This window comes from Marmota monax, unplaced genomic scaffold (genome assembly GCF_021218885.2).
Source record: "Marmota monax isolate L192 unplaced genomic scaffold, Marmota_monax_Labrador192_F-V1.1 WCK01_AAM20220418_F8-fsc00095, whole genome shotgun sequence".
In the NCBI taxonomy this organism is placed as follows: domain Eukaryota; kingdom Metazoa; phylum Chordata; class Mammalia; order Rodentia; family Sciuridae; genus Marmota; species Marmota monax.
In genome coordinates this window covers 1,176,572-1,202,010 of record NW_026695244.1, presented here as the reverse complement: position 1 = coordinate 1,202,010, position 25,439 = coordinate 1,176,572, and the positions used below count along the sequence as shown (strand labels likewise).

General features: G+C 41.4%; 1 protein-coding gene across 1 annotated transcript in view; it reads right to left on the bottom strand.

The window, feature by feature from the left end:
• Positions 1-25,439, bottom strand: part of Cdk15 (cyclin dependent kinase 15) — a 94,822-nt gene that overhangs the window by 3,471 nt on the left and 65,912 nt on the right. Inside the window, exons 11-13 of the mRNA XM_046463133.2 lie at positions 16,259-16,307; positions 11,353-11,492; positions 549-691 (exon numbers count right to left, since the gene is read on the bottom strand). Of these exons, the coding sequence (XP_046319089.1) occupies positions 582-691; positions 11,353-11,492; positions 16,259-16,307 (299 nt within the window). The 3' untranslated portion in view covers positions 549-581. The remainder of the gene's footprint in view (positions 1-548; positions 692-11,352; positions 11,493-16,258; positions 16,308-25,439) is intronic.

Below are 25,439 nucleotides of genomic sequence, written 5' to 3'. Positions count from 1 at the left end.
TGGTTCCTGTTGGCAGAATTTCTTTTATAGAGTATGGTAGCTTTGGAAAAATCCTCCACAATATCACTTCCTCCTTGAGATTACCTTGGAAGGTCATTTGTACCATTAAGGTGACCTTATCCTAGTTTACCAGGGACTGTGCCAAATTTAGCACTGAATGTCTAGCATGGCAGGAAACCCCTCTGTTTGGGACAAACTAGGACGATTGGTCACCCTTTCTTATGGTCTTGCTTTGTCAGAGAGCCACCTAAGGAAGGGGTAAACGAGGTCAGTTGCAACGTTTTGTCCCAGCTGCATGGGCCAAAGTGTCACAGTGATCTGGAAGCTTTCTACAGAGCCCCACCACTCCAGGAGTGAGAGAGACAGGTGATATACACTGTCCTCTTCCCCAGGGTAGGAGGTATGATAATGGAGGTCTGAAGCATAGGTCACCTGTTCCTCAGACCCAGAACAGAGATGATCTAAACTGGTGAATAATGTTCTCTCTGCCTGGCGGCAACTGCTTTTCAGTTCTATCCATAAGGAGCCTCCTTGTTGGGATCACTCACCTGGAAGAATCTTGGTGACTCCACCCCTTCTTTTCACCAGCATTTGCTAAACCAGGCTGGGTGGTGACTTTTCTGGTAGGAGGCCAAAAGGTCACACATTTCTGGTTTTAGCCTCACTCCTGAAACTGTAAACAAAGACTCCTCTGTAGGGAAGAAAAAAATCACCAACATATTATTTCCTGGGATGTTTCACAGTATGTTATATTTTTATGTCTGTTGTAACATTCGTCACATGAGCCAGACTTATTTACTAGTGATTTATAGTGACTCAAGGATGACTCACTTTACCAAATCTACTAATAATCGTCAAGTTCTTCCTACTTGACTCAGGTCACGGCGTATTTACCAAATGAAGACTAGGGCAAGGTAGGGTGCTATGTGTGGCAGATGGTAAAAACAGTGATAGAGTTGGGAGAGACCTACAGACACAAGCAAGGACGGAAAGTGAGGTGCAAACAAAAGAATTTTGATAATCTGTCCCCTTGGGGAACATCAAGAAAGAGCGTCACCAATCTGGAAAAAGATCAAAATTCAGAATTCTAAGTCCAGTTCTCCATTGGTCCCTGCTTCCAAAATCCAAGAATCCAAGTCCTTTTATATAAAATGGTACAGTATTTGCTTACAGCCTCTGCAGATCCTTCTGTATACTTCAAATCATCTCTAGGTTCCTTATAATACCTAATATAATACACATGCTATGTAAATTGTTGCTATATATTGCATTGCTTAAGGAATAATAACAAGAAAAACAGTGCATGTTCTGTACAGATGTGAGGGTTTTTTTCCCCTGAATATTTTTGATCTGTGTGGTTGGTTGAAACCAAAGCCAGTAAACCAACTGATGAGGATCCTTTGGGCACAGAGGTCTATTGTAAGGTTTCTGTTGGACGTGTGGATGACTTCTGTGTCACCAAAAAGTTAAAAAAATATATAAATAAAACCACTGTCAATTAGGGACAGTTGGTATTTGGTTCATTGAGCACACTGGCAGTTTGCATGTCCACAGACGCCTGTTTTTATTAAGCGCCTATTGTTTCTGAGTGCTTACTAAACTACAGTTATGGGCCAAATCCTCCAAAAGTTAACATTTAAGAGTTCCATCTACAAATGGGAAAAACTGAAATTCCTGGCAGATTGCTGTAAATTTAAAGAAGTGAACATATGCAAAACACCTTGAGGAGTTCCTGGCATACAATGTTTCTAATAAGTAGTAGCCATTGTTAGAAACCTTAACAATGGCGCCAAAGCAAATCTACTATAGAACTCCTTCAGGTTTCCTCCAAGTCTCACAATCAGTACAAACCTGGGTAGCTCAGAACATCTCACAACTCTATAAAGAGAGAAATTTCTATGTTTGGCTCGCCACATGCAGAAAATGTCTTAATGATAGTGTTTGCTGGAAGATGCTCTCACCCAAAGGATAGAAATAAACCTGCAATGCTGGCCCTGCCTCGCTTGGCCAGAAGAACTTTCTTAGATGCTGTGGGGAGTCTGTGGCTCTTACTTCTTTGGTTTGGAATTATATATTTGCTAGACTAGAAAGGGGAGACAAGTTTTGTCGATATGCATTTGACATTGCCACAGGGACATTGTAATATGCACTTTTGTAGTCAACTTTCTTTTCGCTCATGTCATAGCATGAACAGTTAAATGGCTAAAATAAACAGTGTGTACACTTTACAGGTGATGCTCAATCGCCTCAAATCCAAACAATGTTGGGAACTTCTATGGGGGAAAAGTCTCCTTGTGCCCTGGAGACAGTGGTGATATGAAAAGCTGGGATTTCCCCCAGGCTTCTTTGCCTATCAAAAGCAGCTCCTCAGAAACACAGAGGACTGCGGAGAGAGGGAAGGAGGAAGAGAGAGAGAGAGAGAGAGAGAGAGAGAGAGAAGGAGACAGAGACAGACAGAGAGAACAAACAAGGAATCAAAAGGATTCTGGTTTGACTGTGGACTGCCAGACTCTCCTTCCCAACTCAGAAAAAGAAAGAGAAAGGTGGGAAAGAAAAAGAAAGAAAAAAGCCGTAGAGCGGCTCTCCTTCTTCAGCAATCTCACAAATGCAAAACCTTCCACTCGGGTGACTCCTCATTAGCTGACTGAATCTGACAGCATAATTATCGCAGCTGCTTCACGCTTAGAATAAATAAATACGAAAGTGGGTGTTTAAAAATTTTTTTTTGAGATGAGAAATTCAGTCATCTCGACAAGTCAGTAGGACAAGTTTATTTAAAACTTTTAGATTCTTATGTATTTAGATCATTTCGGAAGGAGATAATGAGATAGTTGTCTTTCATTCTAATTGAGTTCCCAAACTCAGGGCTGTTGGCTGTCACCCCTTTCAAACTTTGCTTTAACTTTCCTTCCTTTAGAAATCTGATCCTGGTGTCTCCATTTACTCTTCCTGGGCTGATAACCTGGAGAAGGCTCGGTGCACTGGAGTGCAGAGAGTGACTTAATGGGATTGAGAGGCTAAATAACCTTTCACAGGAAACAAGATAATCAAATCCCTTTTACTTGTCTGTAATGGCGAAAAGAAAAAGCGTAAGTTAAAAAGAAAGCTTGGAAATTATGCCATCCTTTCAAAATGTCTTGCCATTCCCCTCATCACGTGGTCTTTGCACTCTGCTTACATATCATCAATCCATCAGCTGGGGTTGCTTAGTGCATGCAATTATTCAGAGTGCACACGTAGTCCTGACTAGGCGGTAATTTTAGCTCATGTGTATGTATAGAGGCTTCATATCTTCAAAGGCCAAAGGATCACACAGTACCTTAAATTGAAGCTGCTAACTAACAAGGAGTGCACTTCCGACTCTGACTAGGGGCACGGCACATATGCATTTCCCATTAAAGCAGATGATCTTTCCTTTTAAAATTAATTAGTGCCTATTTATCTTTCCTCTCCCTCCTACTTCTCATTCTCCTAGGACCACACTTACATGAACCACTGAGCTAAAAGTTTTACAAAATAAACATCCTGTTCCATTTGGGGTAAGGGAAACTTGTGTTGGCCCACTGTGCAGATGGAGAAATTAAGGTTTATGAAGGCCAATAGTGCATGTTGGTTAAGTGGGGGAGAAAAAGAAGAAAACATAGGTATTTAACTCTCAATCCAGAACCCCAGGCTCCCCGTACCATTTTGTTTTAATCAATTCTTTTAAACAATAAAAAAATTCAATATCAATTTTTAAAAAAAATTGAAAGGGGAAAAAATAATCTACAAACCCCCTAAACTAGAAGAACATTTTAACTTTTGTGTGCTAACTTTCCGTTTTATTCATAAATATGGTAATTTTCACAGGTGCATTATAATTTTGTATTCTAGTTTCTTGTAGCTCATGTCCCAGCAGAAGCATTTCCATAGTACCACACACCTCTGTTAATTATGTTAATTGGCCGCATGGAACTGTATGCTGAGTCAACACACACTTTCCCCAATCCTTTCTCTAGTGTTTAATATTTGAACTTGTTTCCCTCATTTTTATTTTATATTTGTAAAAACCTTATAGATACCACTGCAATGAACATTTTCATTAACCTAGCTTTTATTTTATTTTATTTTTTTCCTATTCAATTGTTTCTTTGAATAGTTTTCAGGAATAAAAATACAGGGTAGAATAGTTGATGGTGTTTGATTTCTAATGTAATAAATCAGGCAGGAACCACAAGTCTGCATGATTTCAAATTAAAAAAATAAAGTAATGGAAAAAACCCCAGCTTTTTGTATTGATTGTTTTGATTACATACATGTCAAAACTGATCAAATTGCATGCTTCAAAATGTGCATTTTATCGTACTTTAGTTTTACCTCAATAAAGCTATCAAAAAAAAAAAAAAAAGAACCCAACACAGGGTAGAAGGGTATGAGCATTTATTTGTGTGATTCCTACCCTAATGCTTTGCAAAAATTGCCCCAGTTTACAGCAGAGAATCATTTTACCACAACCTCACCAGCACTGGGAGTCATTAGGTAAAAGGGAGAATTAACTAACTTAACAGTTATTTGTGTTTATTTAACCCCTAGTAAAGCTGTCTGCTTATTCCATGTATTGGTATGCTCTTTTTGTTTCCTCTTGCATAAACTGCTATTTTATGCCTTTGCCCCATTTTCTATTTGATTCCTGATGTTTGTCTTGTAAAACGGAATGAGTTATAGAGTGAAACAAAAACCATAACTAACACTGAAGTCTTAAAACCCAAGGGTGACTGTGTTTATGTTATTATAAAAAGAAAAGAAAAAGAATAGAAACTAAGATCAGATGGCACTGAGGAAGGGGTCAGTGGTACTGGGCTGTGAGTCTATTAAATCTAAAAGTGAACCTTCAAGTGTTGCATATTAAACATGTTACCTAGGGACGTTCGGAATCTTTCCCAGGAAGGTTTTAAACTAAACATAGAACATGAGACAGCAGAAAGGGTAGGGACTGGGAATCCAGCTCTTGGTTCTGCTCCTGGTTTTGCTCTGAAGTTCTTAGGAGGTCTCTACAAGAGCAATATGTGGTGGGAAGAGAGTGGGCTTGGAGTCTGATGTGAAGTCAGGTTTAGACCCTACTACTCACAGCCATAAATTAAGCAATTGGCCTCTCTTAGTCCAATTTCCTAATCTGTAATATGAAGATAATAATCCCAGCTTCATCGATTAGTATATAGTTTGAATGAGAATTATGTAAAGTACATGGATGCTCAATAAAAGGTAGTAATTACCATTCCTCCCTGGGTGTCAGCAACCCATCTCTGTAAGAAGGTATAGAACAAGTAGTCTGCAAGTCCTTTCCCTCTCCAAGGGTCTCTCTTTCCTCAAAATTTCATCCTTACTTGGAGATTTTTTCAGAACATAATGATAACAAATTTAACCAATTTAAGAGCTTGGCAGGGCAGAGGGACTTGGTTTACCCAGCTGTCTCCTAGCAACAGTCTATGCAACACCATAAACCATATCTCAAAATAAACCATATCTCAACCTGAGATTTCCTCTACTGTATTGTAATACATTGAGGACAACTGTTGAGTGTAGAAGGTATGAATAAGTGTTTTATGAAAGCCATTTCCTAATTTGTTTCTTTTTTTTTTTGGTACCATGAATTGAACCCAGGGTACTTGTCCCCTGAGTCACATACATCCCTAGCCCTATTTTGTATTTTATTTAGAGACAGGGTCTCACTGAGTTGCTTCGCACCTCATCTTTGCTGAGGCTGGCTTTGAACTCTTAATTCTCCTGCCTCAGCCTCCTGAGCCACTGGGATTAGAGGTATGTGCCATGGCACCCAGCACCCAATTTATTTGTTGCTTTTCTTTCTTTCTTTTTTTTTTTTTTGTGGTGCTGGGGATTGAACCCAGGGCCTTGTGCATGCAAGGCAAGCACTCTTCCAACTGAGCTATGTCCCCAGCACTCCCAGTTTGTTTCTTAACGTATTGTTTTTAAAGTACTGATTAATGGAGGATTTGAAAATTGGAGAGAGTGGTGTAAGGTATGTTGGAAACCCTTAGAAGCTGTATAAAGTTCAGACAGCTGGCTCAGAATCTGCCTTCCCTCTTCCCTACCACCCTCAACTCCTGAAATCTGGCCTCCAGAATATTCTGGTTAAACTCTGAGTAAATCAGACAATAAAAACGATAAATGAAATAAATCTAAAATCACGTAGAAGCATATAAGTTAAACTTCACTAGTCAATGTTAAAGAGTGTTTAAGAGTATTAAAGAGTGTTACAAGAACATACACAATGATAAAAGTAAAAATTACCATGGTATATGAATTAAGATTGTGCTATTATTATTAAAATGAAAACAGCTTTAGGATGATATTGCATGGTTTGAAGAGGAACATGACATTTCTTTCCCTGGATGTCCTTTCTCCCTGGCCCTCCAGACTCATCATCTTTTAGGACTCCCTCTTTCAAAGTCATCCTGGATCCCCACAGCTGGCTTTAATCTGGTTAATCTCTGCTTCTCGGAGCATTTAAATATGTTATCTGATCTGTAATTGTTTACATACTTGTCTCATTTCCTTAATGACTGGAAGCTGTTTGAGGACAGGGTCCATGAGTAACTCATTTCTATTATTTTCAAAATCACAATAGACACTTGTAAATCTTTGTTGAATGAACTGGAACATAATTCTCCCACTGTATTAGAGACCTGAGTCTACACTGGGTTCAGAATCTTTGAGATAAGCAAAATAATTGGAATGGATTCAGAATAGACTAAGAAAGTGGAAGAATCAGCTGGGTGTGGTGGCGCACGCCTATAATCCCAGTGGCTAGTGAGACTGAGACAGGAGGATTGCAAGTTCAAAGCCAGCCTCCACAACTTAGGCCTTAGTGAAGCAACTAAGGGAGACCTTGTCTCAAAATAAAATATAAAAAAGGGCTGGAGATGTGACTCAAAGTTTGAGCGACCCTGTGTTCAATCCTGGGCACCCCCCTCCCCTCGAAATAAAAAGCAAAAAGAAAGAAAGAAAGTGGAAGAAACAATCTACATTTGGAAACAACAACAAAAATGGTGGAAGATATTCAGCCTAGAGAAGTGACGTTTGGGAAGGGATATCACAGGGATTTTCCAGTACATTAAAGTAATGTTAAAAGAAGGCCTGAATTTGTTTAGAGTAAAACAAAATATGGCTTAGATTTTAATGGGGCAATCTGAGCGGGGCTTGCTGAAGAACTTGAAGCATATAGGTATTAGGGTGGTGTGAAGATAGGCAGGGCAAAGCCATGCCTCCTTCCACCCTGTGTGTACGAAAGTACACGATGACAATACAGCCTGCGGCACATTGTTTTCAGAAACTTACTTGTGAAACAACTGCAAGCTTTTAAGTTTTAAATTTTTTTTCCTAAGATGCTAAAATCTGTTTTAAAGGAGAAGGGGGATTTAGTCCAGGAAGAGGAACAGTAGACACTGAAGCCTGGGATTTGGAGAGAAAATAGGACCAACCCAGAGAGAGAGAGAGAGACAGAGAGAGAGAGACAGCCTTTGATGTCTTGACAATCAAGGACGGTGGCTTAAGGACCAGACTCTTAAATCACGTGGCATTTGCTGCCCCAGATGAAAAAAAAAAAAAAAAAAAAAAACTTTTCTGGATCAGTGTGTGTAATTCAAAATGGCTAGGTTCCAAAATCAGTCTTAACTTTCCAAGGGCAACATTTGGAAGGCTTCCTGTAAAGACCAGAGTGGAGCCAGTTTCTAGAAGGGGCAGCTTAATGATTTTCTACTCCCCCCCGCCCCCAAATCATTAAGCAGTGTTCCTTTCCCAGAGCCCAAGTTCATGCTGGGGGCAAAGGGAATTAAGTGAAGAGGCTGAACCTGCAGCTAAGATTAGAGAGTTGCCAACAGCCTAATTTTAGGTCCTTGCTGCCCCAGCTGACGTGCTGCACTGCTGGCTCAGCCAGGGGGACCACAAGTGTGGCCGTAAGCTGGTGCCTGAGTCTGGAGAGCGGCTCCCTGGCCATCTGCAAAAGCAATTAGTTTGATGTTGGGTGTGTTTTGAGAGGGACTACCAATAATTTCTCCTTCAACAAATGTTTCTTCAGGTGTTCAAGAGTCAATGAGGGAAAATGTCAGAGCTTGGCTGAGGTTCCCACATGCTTTCCATTCCCGTATTCACGCTTTTCCACTTAAGAGCCATCTCCAAAAGGGAACAAATCCTGGAATTCCTGGTTTTTCATGGCAAATAACCCCCTGATAAATTTCCTCTGGCTCTGAGTGGGCTGCTACAATCTAGAGAAAGTGTTATTCGGGACTTGGTTTGATGAAAATCAAGCTGGCTGGATGCGGGAGCCGTTCTTTTGGGGGGAAAGGCTAAGCCACGCTTCTGCTGAGATTTAGGCTATTCCTTTGCCCTCCACATATTTCCCAGGCACAGGTTTCATGCTTTAATTGTCTTCTTCAGAGGGCAGACAATAATAGCTGGCATCTTCCAGATCAAAGGGGAAACAGAATATATTTTAAAGTGACAACTCTGTTATCATGCAACCAGAATAATAAATTGATATAAATATAAGCTCCTAAATGATTCCATACTCAAATGCTACCAGAAAGTAAAATTTCTTGCATAATTATGGTCAGAAAACTCTCCTTACAAATCACCAACAAGGGCGTACCTCATTTTTGCTAGATTCTCATGCCTGGGGCAGCAGCCCACCTTGGTGATGGAGATTTTATGTCCCCGCAGGTTGGGAACGGTGATTACCCACTGGTGCTGTCTGTCTGCAAAGGAGACTCTTAACAAAGGCTCTTTGCCAGGGGCAATGAAAAAGCAGACTGGCACTGCCAGGCCCAGGGAATGCAGCCCTTCGTGGATAATGCGCCCTTGGCAAGGGCCACTGTATCGAAGGTGCACAAACTGGCTTCAGGGGCTTCGCTCTCTTCTTCTACCTCTTTTACCAATTTTCCCGGTAGCGTTGCCTTTCTTCTCTACTTGTCCCCTGTCCTAATGTCGATCTGTCTCTCTATGTATTTCTACCCCCTCCCCATAGCATACATGCACACGCACGGGCACATGCACACACACACACATATGCACGTGCATGCACACACACTCGCCCCCCTCCCCTGTCTCTTGGCGCTGGCCCTTTCATCTTCTCCCTCAGGGATTCGAGATGTCGCTGCAGGAAGTGCTTGTCCGCCGAGGCAGCAGCAGCAGAGCCCTGTGGCTTTGACAAACCTCATTTAATTGGGAGGAAGCCAGGAGAATTTGAAAGAACTGAAACATCCACGAAACTCCTTTTATCAGGCATAATTTAAACTCTGCATGGAAAAACCCCTATATGTATAAAGAAAAGTCAACTTCCCTCCTGCTGCGAGCACCCCTCATCTCCCCCCAGCACAGGCAGGCTCCTGCAAGATTCCATCTTTTCATTTTTCTAAAAGTGTCAAAGTAGATTTGGGCTCTGTGGCTGGGTGAACAGAGAAGGAATACAGATTGTTCTGTCTCTCTCACCCTTGCTGCACACAGACACACACACACACACACACACACACACACACCTCTAGACATACATGCACCAGGGCCCCTCTGTTGGTGGCTTTGCCAGGATGAATCAAAACTCAAGTTTCCAACAACACATCAATTGGACAGTGATTGTTTCTTCCTAATTACCCTTCATCAAGCAAAAGCTGGTGCCCAGAAAACTTTGAAGATCCCCCAGCAGTTCTCAGAATAATAGACCCTGGAGAGGGCTGATGGGGGAGGTTTCTTTTAAGTGGGGAGAAGGGTGTGTGTACACCCAAGCATGGACACTTGCACGATGTGATGGAGTTAGAAATCCCAAACCCCAAAGAAGAAAGCTAAGAAGGAAAGAGCTAGGGGCTGAGGTTGGGAAGAGGGGATTGGGATGGGAGAGGACAAGGTGGGGCTGAAGTGGGGCAGAGATGCCAGGAAGGAAGTGAGAATTGTGGGTCGGCCTGCCACATCTTTCATTCCACCCACATGCCAAACCCTGTCCCTCCCCTCCTTTCGAATTCCACTTCAGATTCACCTCCAGCCTAATCCATCTCACTTGAATTATTCTAGTTTCTCCAAAGAACTGCCGTTAGCACACGCAGTCCTGAACATCTGCAGTTGATTACGCACAGATTTTAGCTGTTTAGATATGATTTGTGCTAATATGTGTACGAGGGTGCCCTGTTTCCTCTTCCTCACCCTCTTTTCCTCCCACTCCTTGAGGCCAAGGACAAGTCTCTTGTTTTCTTCAACTTTTTATAGCACTTCATATGTTCTTGACACTTATGTCAACTTAATAAATTCGAATGACTGATTCTTCCTACAAGGGTAAGTAAGACATTAACCCCAGTTGTATGATTACAGTTATTTTTGGAGATCTTAAATGACTCACTTTAATAATAAAATTCCTCAACAAGTCCCAAACTAAGAGTTTTGAACTACTGCAGGACAATGACACAGATACAGTGGAACTGCATTTGAAAACCCTGGCCACTTGGACCAGACTGTGTCTACACCTTCCGGACAGTAACTCCTCACCCCACTGCACCCCAGTGAACCTCATTCTCCCTGCCCCCTCCTCCCATCTCAGTCCTCTCTTCACAGTCTGAACCCCTAGACCCTCCTGCTTAACTTCCTTTTCTCTGCCTCAGGACTCCTAAAAACTGTTTTCAGTTGAATGGTGGATATTTTCAAAGAAACCCCACCTAAGGACAGTCCCCTCATACAGCCCAGACCTTGACCACAATGCCCACATCCTCCTTATAGCCCTTCCTGGCCACATTCTGAGGAACAAGAGGACAGCTCCAACCACATGACCCCTCAGCAGATTTCAGATTTGGAGGATGACTTCAGGCCCAGGCAGCAAAGGCTGATTTCAGGGTAACTTGCCTCTCCAGCGGGCAGCTGGCCTGGGAGGGTGCTTCCCTCCCCACAGCGCCCCACCTCCACACTTCCTTCTGCAGCATCATGTTACCAATCAAGAAAGGCCCAGCTCTGCTCTCTGACATATCCATGTCACCTATCATCTTACTCTCTATGGAAAGAGAGAAGGGGCTTGTTAGAAATTTTGGTTTTGCTTCTCCTGGCAGATGCTAGCTAAAGCAAACAACTCAGAGGGAACTTTCATCTCATCCAATTTCTAAGTGTAAGTTGTGTGTTTGAAATGTTGGATCTTTGTCACCTCTCTACCAGTGCTTCAGGGTTTTAGAGAATCTCATGCAAAACTCAGGCAAGATTCCGTCCCATCTTGCATTCCTGCAGGCAAATTAATTATTATCTTCATTTTATGATTTTATGATTCTCCAGGTTGAACACTGAAGACATGGAAACTTAACACCCATGCGCATGCACACACTCCTCACTCACCATCAGGAAGCTGGTACAGCTGGGAGGGCAGAGCACTGAAATAATCATGGCCCAGTGCTTCCTGGGCGGAGACCCGGTCTCTAGGAAAGCCCTTCAACATTTGGGAGGCCAAGTCTTCAGCTTCAGGAACCCTGCCCAGCCTGGAAAAGTGGGAGAGAGAAATAGAGTTTCTCCAAGGCCTTCATCCTGGAAAATAAAGGTTGGGGGAGGAGGGGGGAGAGTGTGTGTGTGTGTGTGTGTGTGTGTGTGTGTGTGTGTGAAATGTATAGAAAAGGAAATGGCTAAAAGTATAGAAAAGGTTAGATATAGAATAATGTTTCAAAAAGAACTTTCCTGGGATTACCACAATTGTTGGAGTAATAACCTTCATCCTGAAACTCTTATCTGTCCTATTACTAAGATTAAGGGGGAAAAAAAATCTCAAAGTTCTATCCTTCAGCTTGCCTGCCCTCTACCTTGTCTCTGGGCACCATGTACACATAAAGGACAGAGTTTTGTAATTATAGAAACAGAAATATATAATTAAGGATTCTTCTTGGATAGACACAGCAGCCTCAACCAAGCGGAAAAGCCCAATTGACAATGCTTTCTAGGTCTGGACGCCAAAAGCATCAAGCAAGGAACCCTGGAGGGAGAGAGGGGATTCCTAAAGGTGAAGCTCCAGTGGAAAATTCAATTATTTATAGTGTTTCTGAAGCTGAGCCCCAGGGTTTTTAGCTGGGAAGTCCTCTTCATTCTTCCTGAGACAGAGCAGAACAAGAGAGATAATTAAGCACCCAAATCACATGAAGGATGAGTTTTCAACTTGACTTTATGTTGAACTGTATATTTGGAGATGAATAAAATAATTTATCAAACAATTATTATGTGCTAGTGAGTGGTTGGCTCTGGGGGGTATGGGGCAAGACTGTCTTCTGGCATCTTGGTCTAGTAAGCCAGAAGTTCACCAAATTATCACAAAAATGCATAGGGACCACTTTGAAGAAAAGGCTCCTGCTCTAGTCTGAATGCCTCTGTTCTTCCTGAAATTCTTAGGTTGAAATCTAATCACCAAGATGATGGTACTAGAAGATGGGGCCCTTGGGAGGTAATTAGATTATGAAGATAGAGCCTCATAATGGAATCAGTGCCTTTATAAAGGAGACTGCCCCTTCTACCATATGAGGACACACCAAACAGACACTATCTTTGAGCACAGAGTTCTCACCGGTCACCAAATCTACTGTGGCCTTGATCTTAGTCTTCCCAGCTTCCTGAACTGTGAGCAATAAATTTCTGTTGATTATACATTACATAATCGCAGGTATTTTATTATAGCCACCCAAATCAAGACAGCCCTGATACCTGGCCCAGAATGGGAGAAGGCATTAAGGGAAACTTTCTTTTTTTTTTAAATTTTTTAGTTGTAGTTGGACACAATACCTTTATTTTATTTATTTTTTTTTTATGTTGTGCTGGGGATCAAACCCAGAGCCTTGCATGTGCAAGGCAAGCACTCTACTGCTGAGCCACAACTCCAGCCCCAGAGAAGACTTTCTTGAGGAAGTGACATTTGAGCTGAGAGCTGAAGAACTGGGGACAGGCAAGGGGAAGACATTGCTGCAGAAATTTCTGGTGCTCATACAGAGCCTGGAGTGGAAGGGAGAAGAGTGAGTTTAAAGGGAATCAAGGCTTAGTGACTGGCTTGGTAAAAAGAGAGGGAGAGGCGCCTGAAATGAACCTGGGGAGAGTGGTAAGGTAGGGGACTGCTGGGAGCCATTAGCCAAGTAGGTATGACAATTTCCTTGCAGGGGACGTCGTTCCTGTTGCCTATTTACTTACAATGCTTTAAAGTTTTTGCTAATCTAGTGCCTATCATTTAAGTACATCCATCTCTACAAGCCACAAATAGGTTTACAAGTAGAAAGCCACAAGAAGGAAAACTATGCAGATCCTGGAAGACAATTAACCACAGGACTGATGTTTGACATTCAAAATTAAATTGCATGGTCATGAAACAATCAAGCAAAAAACAGAGCAGCTTACTTAACATCAAATTCACATACCAACTTAGAGCAAAAGCAAGAAAGCAGAGACTTCTTCCCTCTGCATTCCATGGTGCTGGGATGCTGGAGGTCTTGGTGCACATTTGTAATTTGCCTAATTTTTGCACTAGGCTTGCATAAGAATTTTTCAGGTCCCTGATTTCCATGACATAAGACTGTTTCTGCAAACAGATTACTATCCTCCAACTCAGGAATAAATTCTTCATAGACAAGATGAAGAAGAAATTTGGAAATCCCCAGTCCTTGCAGATTTCCAGGTCAGTTAGGACTAAAAGGAGCCTGAAGGAGGAGGACTGAGGAGGTCTGGCAGGTATACTCTCCATTCAGGGTGCTGAGCCCAGTCTTTGTGATTATGTCAAACACTGTCTATGATCCCATCATTCAACATATGTTAAATCTAGTTGTTCTCAGAAGAATGAGACAGTGGTTTTAATTTCTTAGCACAACCTGGCTCTAAGTATGAAAATCTCCACCCCCGTTGCTGCCATTGATCTTTGCAGCACAGGATGAGCCTGGTTACCTTGAGCTTAACTGGGTTTTTTGCTCCCCCCCAGAAACCATAGAAAGGAAAAGGGAAGGAATGGAGTAGGTAATTTTCTTACTGCTTCCAGTTTAGGACATGATAAAGTAAATGCCCATAGGAAGCAATCACTGGCATTAGGAAGAAACAACATCAGAGAAGCTGTCTTACAATTTGCTAATCAGTCTGAAGAGTGTGTCTTACTAGGTCCACATTAAAGAGGTCACCATAAAACCCCTAGCGAGAACCTGTGCCCGTTTACAGGCCTGAGCATAGTTCCACCACACCTCTGTAGGAATCATGTAGAAAAGTCATGAAAAGTCAGCTGGTCTTGATTTAACCACACTAACAATTGAATTGTAGATTCAGTTGGCAATCCATAGAGACCTGTACACAAGATGAATCCTGACTCCACCAGCTACCTAACTGGTTGACCTTGGCCAGGTTAGTTAGCATTTGTGATCCTTAGTTTCTTCCTCTTTGACATGAAAATGACATTTGTAAGGATTGAATGTAATAATATAAGCAGCACTCTGCTAAGCACGTAGTATATAGCTCACCTAATGCTACTGCTCTTTGCAGGGCCCTTTTGAGCACCAAGAATTTTCTCATGTGATAATCTAGGCCAGAACTGCCCAAAAGAACTTTCCTTGAGGAGCCAGGTGCCATGGTGCACACCTGTAATTCCAGGAGGCTAAGGCAGGAGGCTAAGATAGGAGGATCACAAGTTGAAGGCCAGCTTCAGCAAGTTAGACCCTGTCTCAAAATAAAAAGAGGTAGGGATGTAACTCAGTGTAACTTCTGGGATCAATCTCCAGTACTGAAAAAAAAGAACTTTCATTGATGATGGAAATATTCTATTTCTGCTCTGCCCAATATGGTAGCTACTGCACACATATGGTTCTTGAGTCCTTGGAATGCTGCTTGTGCAACTGAGCAACTGAATTTTAAATTTAATTTGGAATATTTAAGTTTAAAAAGCCATGTGCGACTAGTGGCTTCTGTATTAGCACAGCTCCAGACATTACTCCTTGTTTTGAGAATCTGAGCAGAGAAAAGCCTAAGCAGAGGCAAAGACACTGCCATGGGCAAGGGGATGGGCAGAGGTGGTAGGAGTTGTGTAGTCAGAAAAGTCAGAGTAGGGATTCAAGTCGTGCTTGGCCCAGAAGGAAGGGCTGGTGGGCAAACAGCAGGAGGCTGCAGCTCCAGACAGCATTAGGATGCCTCACAGGTGTGGAGGTACCATTTATTTTGAAAACCAATAGTGGAATGAAAGCAAGCCATGGGCAGTGTGAAAATCCAAATGTTTCTGGCTAGGGGTTAGGGAACCTGACTACACTGGCAAGAGAAAATGTGAATGAAATGATAAACAGCAACTCTCTGGAAGCTTCCCCTGAGATAATGAGGAGTTTCAAGACATCCTCCCAATACAAGGTCCTGTGGTAGTCCATAGCTCTGTTTCCAACCTATTTACCCTTTGTGCTCTGGTATTCGGTCTACGTGGTGACTTTTTAAAGCATGCAAAGAGTAGGAATGGAACAGTCAAACGACATTTGGTTAGATTCAACTATTCCATATTTTCAGTCAAGAGCAATGTTCAAACGTTCGATTAGGATCTTGGCTTGTGAAACTCTTCACTTCTCCCCACCTGTGTGAGTGTGTTTTTCTTTGACATTTGAGCTCGTTTCCCCTGTCTCTGATGTTTTCCTCACTGCCCTTTTTGCCTCCTCACTGAAGCAAAAAGAACAGAGGCTCGGCTAATTACTCTCAGATCAAATAATACTGGTTATTGTAATTGGTCATTGTCCGAAAACACTGAGTTCTTCTTAGCCCCGAGGTTGCCTGGCACAGCTTAGTTAGCTAACTATTCCCGGAATGTCTCTATTATCTGTTTTACTTTGCAAAAGAAACTAGGGATTTGTTGAAAGCTGGTAATAAAAGTCTGCCCTGGTCTGAGCCGAGACTGCGTTGAGAGGGCCTGGGAAAGCATGACCTCCATGAATCAAGTTCCCCCTCCAATGGCCACTCAATGATGTTATTTGGTTTCTCTGTGTCAGAGAATAATAAACCCACTAGGTTTTCTTGCAAGCCAACACTCCCTGTTCTCAGGGCCTGGGGCATGACTGAGGGGCACAAAACAATTTTAATGACCTAACTCACTGAAAGTAAAATGGTTCATAGAGAAAAACCAACTCATTCACAGGGGGCTGGGTCTCTCAGAGCTTCTTTCTGGGACTCAGAGGCCCCAGGTCAAGGCATTGGAGGTTGTTCAGTGGACCAAGGTCCAGGGACATGTCTCTTCTTCCTGCCTAAAAAACAGCTTCCCCAATGTGATGCTCACCTGTTCCAGACAATCTGAAGGCTCTGAGGCTTCGACAGCGGGAACCATTCTGGAAAGCACAGAGAGAAACATTAAAAAACAAAAACAACCCTCCCATATGTTGCCAAAAATATTATTAAAATTCTAAATACTCTTCTTGGCCTGGGTAAAAGAGGACTCAAGGATCAGCCGGGTGCAGTGGTGCACGCCTGTAATCCTAGCGGTTTGGGAGGCTGACACAGGAGGATTGCAAGTTCAAAGCCAGCCTAAGCAATTTAGCAAAGCCCTAAGCAACTTAGTGAGACCCTGTATCAAAATAAAAAATAAAAAGGGCTGGGGATGTGGCTCAGTGGTTACGTGCCCCTAGGTTCAATTCCCAGTACCAAAAAAAAAAAAAAAAAAAAAAAAAAAAGAAAAAAATTAGATAAGCTAACTAATGACTTCTTAAGGCCTCTTCTCTGAATTTTTATTTTGAAGTCTTAATTGCAAGCATCTCACTCAGAATATGACTTTTTTTTTTTTTTCATGCCAAGGATAGAACCTAAGGATGCTCTACATAGCACTGAACTACACTCCAGCCCTTTTGGTTTTTTTATTTTGAGACAAGGGTCTGGCTAAGTTGCCCAGGTTGTCCTTCAACTTGTGATCCTCCCGCCTCAGTCTCCTGAGTCACTGGGATTACTGGCAGGCACCACAACGCCCAGCAGAATATGACCCTTTATGGAAATAGGGTTATTGCAGATATAATTAGGTAAGATGTAGTCATTAGGGTGGACCCTAATACAATTTTACTGGCTTCTTCATGAAAAGGGAAAATTTAGCTGGGGAGGGTGGTGCACACCTATAATCCCAGCCAACTGGGAGGCTGAAGCAGGAAGATTACAATTTGGAAGCCAGCCTGGGCACCTTAGCAAGACCCTATCTTGAAATAAAATTAATGAACTGAACTGGGGAGTGTAGTTCAGAGGTAGAATATCCCTGGGTTAAATCCTTATTACTCACCCAACCACACACATATATACAATAAATAATAAAGACCAAAATCATAAAATAAAAGGGACTGTGGAGACAGCTCAGTGGTAGAGTGACCCTGGGTTCAATAGCCGGTAATGCAAAACAAAAAACATCACACACACACAAAAAATTTGGATGCAGAGGTAGACATTTACCAAAGAATATGATGTGAAGAAATTCAAAGAGAAGACAGACATCTACAAACCAAAGAGATAGGCCTGGAACAGATTCTGTCTCATAGTCCTCAGAAAGAACCAACCTGAGGACATCTCAGTTTCAGGGTTCCAACCTCTAGAACTGTGAGACAATAAATTTCTGTTACTTAAGCTACTCCATTTATGGCACTTTGTGATGGCAGCCCTAGCAAACCAATAGAGTCAAAATATTCAGTAAAGTCAACAAACATTTATTTGGCATATATGGTGTGCAGAGCATGGAGAATATGAAGGAATCAAAAGAAACTTTGCCATAGACACATGAAAAGCCATGCAAGGAACAATAGGGCAAAGTTTCAAAGACTTAAAAGTGGTAAAAAGGAAGGGAAGCTAATTTTATATGCCATTTGTGTTAAAAATAATAATAATAATAATTGTAATTTTAATTTGGAACATTCTAGAACATTTATATTTGGCTACAGGGTTTTCCCATAACTTTTGGTATTGATACTAACCCCAAATAAAACCACATTGAAAGGGGACATTTTTCATTCAAGAAATCCAATGTCACCTCTAGGTGAGGGCCATGAAAAGATCCATAGAAGATGCTTGCTGATGCTGTATTTCTCATACAAATTGAGAAAAGAGTATTTTGACTCTCACATAAAGTGATATTTCTGCCTTACCCTTTTCTAAAGCATGAAATTTTGATTTAAAAAAATTTTTCTTCTTCTTGGTTCTATACAAATGGAATATATCAATGCTGTTTACTACAACCAAGAATTTCATCAGAGTTTGGCAAAAGAAAAAAATCATTTTGGTAATACTGACATATTCAAGCTGGTATGTGCATAGAAACATGTAGAAAACTACTCACTAAATAGAGACTGTGGTTAGAGGGGCTTACCTTTATACTTTTGTGCCTATTTTCTCAAAAAATATTAATAAAAAGCATATATGGTTGGCCTTTTATTTTTTTTTTAGTATCTATTTATTTATTTTTTGTGGTGCTGGGGATTGAGCCCAGGGCCTTGTGCATGCAATGCAAGCACTCTACCAACTGAGCTATATCCTCAGCCCAGTTTTTATTTTTTATTTCTTATTTTGGTAATAGGGATTGAACTCAGGGGTATTTTTATCAATGAACTACATCCCCAGTCCTTTTAACTTTTTATTTAGAGACAGTGTCTCACTAATTGTTGAGGGCCTCATTAGGTTACAAGCCCTCAAATTTGCAGTCTTCCTGCTTCAGCCTCCCACATCACTGGGGTTACAAGTGTGCAGCACCACACCTAGCTTACTGTTGGCCTTCTGTCTCTGCAGGTTTCTATCTACAGGTTCCCCATCCAAGGATTCAACCATCCATGAATTGAAAATATTTTAAAAATTGCTGGGGCAATTGTACTGAACACGTACATTTTTTCCTTGTCATTATCGCCTGATCAATATATCATAACAACTATTCACATTGTACTATGTACAATAAGTAATCTTTTTTTGATTAAAAGCATATGGGACAATGTGCATAAATTATATGAAAAATACTAAGATACTTGAGCTCCTGCAGATTTGGGTATCTCATGAGGTTCTGGAACCAATCCCCTGTGGATACCGAAGGATGTCAGTATCCTGCTGTACTTTCAGAAGCAAGTTCAATTAAAAGCTGAATTTATAGTGCTAAGAGTTGTAGAGTAAAAGGAGTGATCAAAGAAAATGGTTTGAATTTTCAAGGTCAGATGCAATCAAATGTGAACCACTCTGCTGGTGGTTTATAGTCTCAGGTGGGCACTAAAGGAAGCTTTAGTATATACAGGTTATTTACCCTCTGTTCAGTACAATTGTGCCTGAGTTCAAAATAACCAATAAAGATAAGAATATCTGGTATTCGTTTGGTATGTTTATTTCCAAACCACTTTCTACTGTCTATTTACAGTTCTTCCCTGGCCAAACAACATTAAAATATTTCCTCATTCAGTCATATCCCAATTTCCAATTAGCATAATGAAATCCATGTCAGTCTTCTCCCATTTTCTGTCTTTCCCATCGTAGAGCTCTCTGCGCTGTGTTTTTTAGCCTTTAGTAATTTTATACTATTTCCAGCTTTAGTGTTGTTCATGTTGGGAGTTAGCTGAATCCATCTGGGTACTGATTGCTGCTTTAGTTTTGTCAGGACATGAAGCAAATATTTGAACCCTGGTGACCCTCGGTTTCCTTAACCCAAGCTGCAGGTCACAGTCACCTTCAAGGACATTAAAGCAATTCAATTACACAATGACTGTAAAGTGCCTGCTCTGGAGCATTAAGCAAAATAAACCCTGTCTGCCTTTTCTTCCTCTTTCTTTGAAAAGTGATGAGCAGTGTAAACTGTATGGTGAGGCACTTGGACCCTGGACCCGGGTTTTCATTCCTCGATATACCATTTACTGATTGTGTGACTTGAAAGTGTGGCTTAACTTAACTAGGCCTCAGTTTTCCCATCTGTAGAAGGGGTATAATTACAGTTCCTTCTGCACAGGGTTGTGGAGCTGGGTAATAAGTGCCTGTAAGACTTTGCTCACTGTTTCTCCTGCTCCTTTCCCTTGTCTGGTGTACCTTGTTTCTCTCTCTCCTCTCAGGTATCTCTGCTTTATTGTTCTCCTAGGTAAACCTTCCATAACTGTTTCCTGCTACTGAAATTCTAACTTATAGGCCTGGCTTGATTTCTTTTGAGGCCTCAGTGTGAGCCAGAGGTGTGTTTCTTAGCTGTGTAGTGCAGTAACCTGAACACAAACCCAGGCTCAGATCGCTTCCCTGCTGCTTAGGAGCACTGGGTCTTGGGGAAAACTGCCTAACCTCTCTGGTCAAGTAACTGAGAAAGCTTACAAATCCATGAAATGGGAATAATTTTCCAGTTGCTGGAAGGATTAGAAAAGAATAAGCATTTGGTATACAGAGGGGATTTTTAAAAAAGGTGTTTGTCTCGTTCCTTCTCTCTTCTTCTTCTTTTTCTTACCATTGTCTTGGAGAGGTCGCATGGTCTAACATGGTGGTTCTCAAGGGGGCTGCATATTAGCCTCACCTGCAGAGCTTTTAAAAGAAAGGCAGCCCTGGCTCCACTCCCCCCAGAGAGTCTGATTTAACTAGTCTGGGAAGGTCCAGGCATTGGTTAGTTGTTGTGCTGTTATTATGTCTTTAATGGTCTCCAGATGTCTGTAGTGAGGCTAAGACAGAGGACTGCTGGTCTAGCTAAGAGAGTGGGTCCAGCACTCACCAGCGGCTCCACATGTTTCTCTGAGCCTCATTTCCTCATCTGTGACAAGTGAGGTTGTTGTGAGAATTCCATTAATCAATGTATATAAAAACTGCAGTAGAGTCTGACTCATACCTTAATATGTTGTTGTTCCAGGATGTAAAAGAGGAAGTGTGACAAGGCAGAAATCAGCTCTCATAAATTCAACCAGGAAAGGATGACTGTGAGAGTTGCCCCCAGACCCCAGGAGTGACAACATTTTGAACTGGAGATTCCATGTTCTGGGTAGAATGATAGGGCTGGCTCTTGCCACTCCTATTTTGTAGCTACATTCTCACAGCAACTGATGTAGCCAGGAGCTGCTAGGAAGCCAAGTCAAAGCCCCAGGCCTATTGTGGCCTACCCTCCCACTCTTAAGCAGGTAACCAGATGTTGAATAACATCGAAACACCTTGTCTCTCTTCCATTGATTTTTCCCAGTATTTAAGCTGCAAGCAATCGATGAGGGAACCGTCCACAAACAGATAGGCATTGTACACATCACCATTTAGCCTTCAAAAATAACAGATCTGGAGTAGCTTGTTTCCCTTCTCCTTCCATAGACGATAGTAAATCATTAGACCAGATTTCCCTCCATCTCCTCCCTCTGCGGTTCTCTTTTAAGAGTTCTCTCATTTGAGTTCAACTGAAATTTGAGGCAGGAAAAGCAAAGCAAGTTGCAAAAGAAAACTAAAGATGGGATATTTAAATGTCCAAAGTAAGTGGAAGAAAATTCACTGAAGGCAGAGCTGTTGCCACCATAAAAATAAATAAATAAATAAATTCTATTTCGCATAAATGTTTAATAGAACTCATTTCACAACTGACTCAAATATGGGAACCTTAGTCAATAGAGATTTGTTGGTTGATTGATAAAACATCACTGGGACATTTGGAGTCTCCGCTCAAAGTAAAACATTTTCTAGTCTTGCCACAATCACTCCAAGGTTATCTTATAGTGTGGTCTACTGAACTACACCTCTGGAATTTCCTGAATACAATGCATTCTTGAGATACCATATATTTAGATAGTTGATAATGTTGTTAGCCTTACTTTGCTATCTCAAGCAGTAACTTTAAAAGTGCACTACCAAAATCTGTAGCCGTTTTCTCCTACCTGTGCCTCTTGTCCACCCCAAACACACACACACACACACACACTATCGTTCCCTACCTCCCAACTACTCAACTGCTGGCTTTGCTTTTCCTCAAGGAGCTAGTTTGGAAGGTTCCTTATTCTTTGGCTCCAGGAGCTTTTACCAGGCTTTAGATTCCTCTTTGAGCACCATCAGGACTCAAAAAGTCAGTGTTCTCCTGGGCAAGGTTCCTTGGCGTTTGAGGCTGGCACTCTGATTCATGTTTGTAACTTGCCACTTTTCTAACTCTGCATCAAAACTTTCTGTGAGTCTGAGAAGATGCACCATCCTCTGAAGCCTGTTCCCAAGGTCTCTGTAGGTGAAGCAGCCGGGCCTTGCTCTTGGTGGATGAAGGTGAAGGGCGTGGGCATAGTCAGGACTCACCTCCCTCTCAGCAGTACCGTGGTTAAAGTTATCCACCCCCAACAAATGGATTTTGAACTTGATCATACTTTTCAGGGTTTATCATCTTTTCACAGTTGCATATTTGACAGCATTTGTCATTCTCCTATAGTCTCTACAAATATTTAAGGGCCACCAGGTGTAGTCATTGTGCTCAGTACTGAGAATATACACACATGGTACCTGGCTTCCTCCAGTAAGCTTACAATCATGTGGTTTTCTATGTTATTATTATCATTACCTCCTGGTCTTCTCAGCTCCCAAAGACTCCTTTCCTTCTACCAGGCCCTTTCAGTACTAGGTTGGCAATGTCTTCTCTCTCCATATTGTCTCTCATGGGTAACAGGATTCACGTCTTGGGCTTTAAGCAAATGACTTCCAATTCTGCATTCCTAAACTGGACTCTTGTGATCACATACTTGTATTTCTAATTGCTTTTTAAATATCTCCATTTGGTTCAAAATGTTGAAACTTTATATTTATTACCTTCCGCATAAATCTGTTCCTTCCCCCTTTTATTTCCTGTCCCAGTGAATGGTGCTCTCTCTCTCTCTCTCTCTCTCTCTCTCTCTCTCTCTCTCTCTCCCTCTCTCTCTTATCCATAGAGACAGGTTTTTGTTCCTTCACAACTCAAATTTAATCAGTCACTGCTCAAGTACAGACATCCTATTGTCTTCTAGAATTTAGAGCATTGCTTATTGCCTCACCTTGCTTAACCACCAATTTGATTCTATAGTCTTGCAAGATTTTTTTTCCTAAAAATTAAATCCTGCCATATCACTTCTCATTAAAAATCATTCAAGTCCTTCTCTTTGTTTACAGGTCAATGTGCAAATCCTTAGCATGATTACCAGGCATTTCCCAGTCTGGTCCTTGACTACTCTTCCACTTCATCTCCAGTGATGCCACCATTCTAGCTGCCCCGAGCAACTGACTGGCTTGCTACATTACCACATAAGCCTGCTTTCCTATTCTTCTATGTCTGGTCCCTTTGTCTGGGATCATCTTTTCCTCCTGCTCACCCCTATCACCTTTCCCTACTCATTGTAGAAGCTCAGCTCATGTTTTTTCCTCTTACAACGTTTCCAAACTCCCCAAATAAAGATGGCCTCTCCCCAGCGTTCTTTAGGTCCCCAGGGCATGATTCTATAATGTACTTTCCACCTTGTGTAATTGGTTTATTTCTCCCTCTGGATTATATTCCTTGAAGGCAGGATTCCATGCTGTATTTCTTTTTTATTCTCCCAGTCCCAGCACCTAGCACTTAATAAATATTTGCGAAATGAAAGACAGAAGTTGATGCTTGGATAAAAAATAAAAATGCAATAAATTTAGTTAACCTTTCTCTTAAAATGTAAAAGTAACTCATGAGAACCCACTTGTGTATCCAGCCCTGTGTGTAACAGAGATTGACGACGCCACAAGGCATTGGCACTAAAGTTAAGGAAGGAGCCCCTGGTTTGAGTCAGTTCCATGACATTTGGCACTTTGAAAACCCTTTTCTTCTGAAACTGTACAAGAATATAGACAGGTTTTGCTTTGTTTTAATTTTTTAAAACATTTAATGCATTTATTTATTTATTTTAATTGTCAAATTTTATATATATATATATATATATATATATATAATTTATATATTCTATGTATTGCACACAACATAAAAATTGCATGTTTCTTTTCTCTTAGAAAGACATGTGTTTTACCTGTTTTCACTCCCAATTTTTCCTAATCTTAATTACTTTAAGATCATCTACTCCCCCTCCATAAAAACTAATAATTGCCACTAAATAAATTAAAGATGAGAAAACTAAAAATAAATGTAGAAACTAGAAGAAACTATTAATGAAGATCAAAGTGGGCTGTGTATCTAAATGAATTTCACTGACTGATGTGGGGGACGGGTTAATAAAGATGTTAATAGGAACTCCCCGGGAGCTTTCGGCAGCGCTCCAGAAGCGAAACAGTAATGAGCCCAATCTCGGTTCATAGATTCGGTGATCGCTGGTGGCTTCATTAGCTGTAGCAAGGGAGGGCTGCCAGAGTCCCAGGGTAGGGACAGCAGTCACATTACATTCCAGAAACCCGTCGCCAAGCTCACAGATTCGAACATCAAGACTAGGTGGAAAGACATAATCATCTGGAAATGGACTTGGAAAAGTGACATAGGCTGGGCTCCTGTGTAGGATATTGTCCTAATCACCAAATCATTACCGTTGCCATTTGACAGTTAAGATAATGTGAACACAGCTAAGAGCACCATCTTGGGGTTCAATGTGTCTGTAAATACTGGGTTACCCCTTACTGGCCAGGTGACCTAAGTAAGACATATACCTGTCAAAGCTTCAGCACTCTTTTGTAAAGTATGGAGGATAACAGCACCCTGATTTGATAGGGTGGTTGTGAATCAATGTAAAATGATGCTTCTCATTGTTAATACTCAATAAATTATAGTACTATTGCCCAGTAATAAGGTCAATAATAACTATATGTTTTTTTCTTGGGAAAGCAGACAGAATAAGAATAAATTAGAGCCCTAGAGGGTGCCACTGGAATTTGAACCCAAGTTTTATAATTCCTAGTCATTGATTTCATTTCACAAATATCTACTGACTACCTATTATGTGCCATTTAGGGGACATGTATAAAATACTAGAAGTGCTAGAAGTTTGGTTTGGAGAAAACTCTGTCTCTTTCTACCATGTCATCTTCAATCTTTGGGTAAAATGAATGAAGATAACACAAATGCTGTTGTGATTTGGTGGCCCTTACTGGATATTCATTATGTGGTAGGTAGTTCACAAGGATTCTCCTAGGGCATTAAAAATCATTCAAGAGGTTTCTTGAATGGGCAAACATCTCACAGCAGTTCAGGTGTGAGGAGCAGAATGGACAGACCATTTGACAGGGACAGCCTTACCAGGCACTCAGACTGACTCAGGTAGACGTTTGAACACTGAGCACCCACTCTTAGAATGTGGGAATTCAGGCAAAATTTAGGCCTAAGCAAGCAGAAACAAAGTCAGTTCTGTTGTTGGGAGACACACCTGACATTTAGAAGGAGGCCATGCTTTTGAAGGAGCTAAATATAAAGAAAGAGGCAGCATCAGTTCTCACACCTGTCATTGGGTCTGCACCATGGTGAGTCATTAGGCAGCTGAACTTCTACACTGCAAAAAAACAAAACAAAACAGAATGCAGGAGCTGGGCTGTGGCTCAGTGGTACAGCA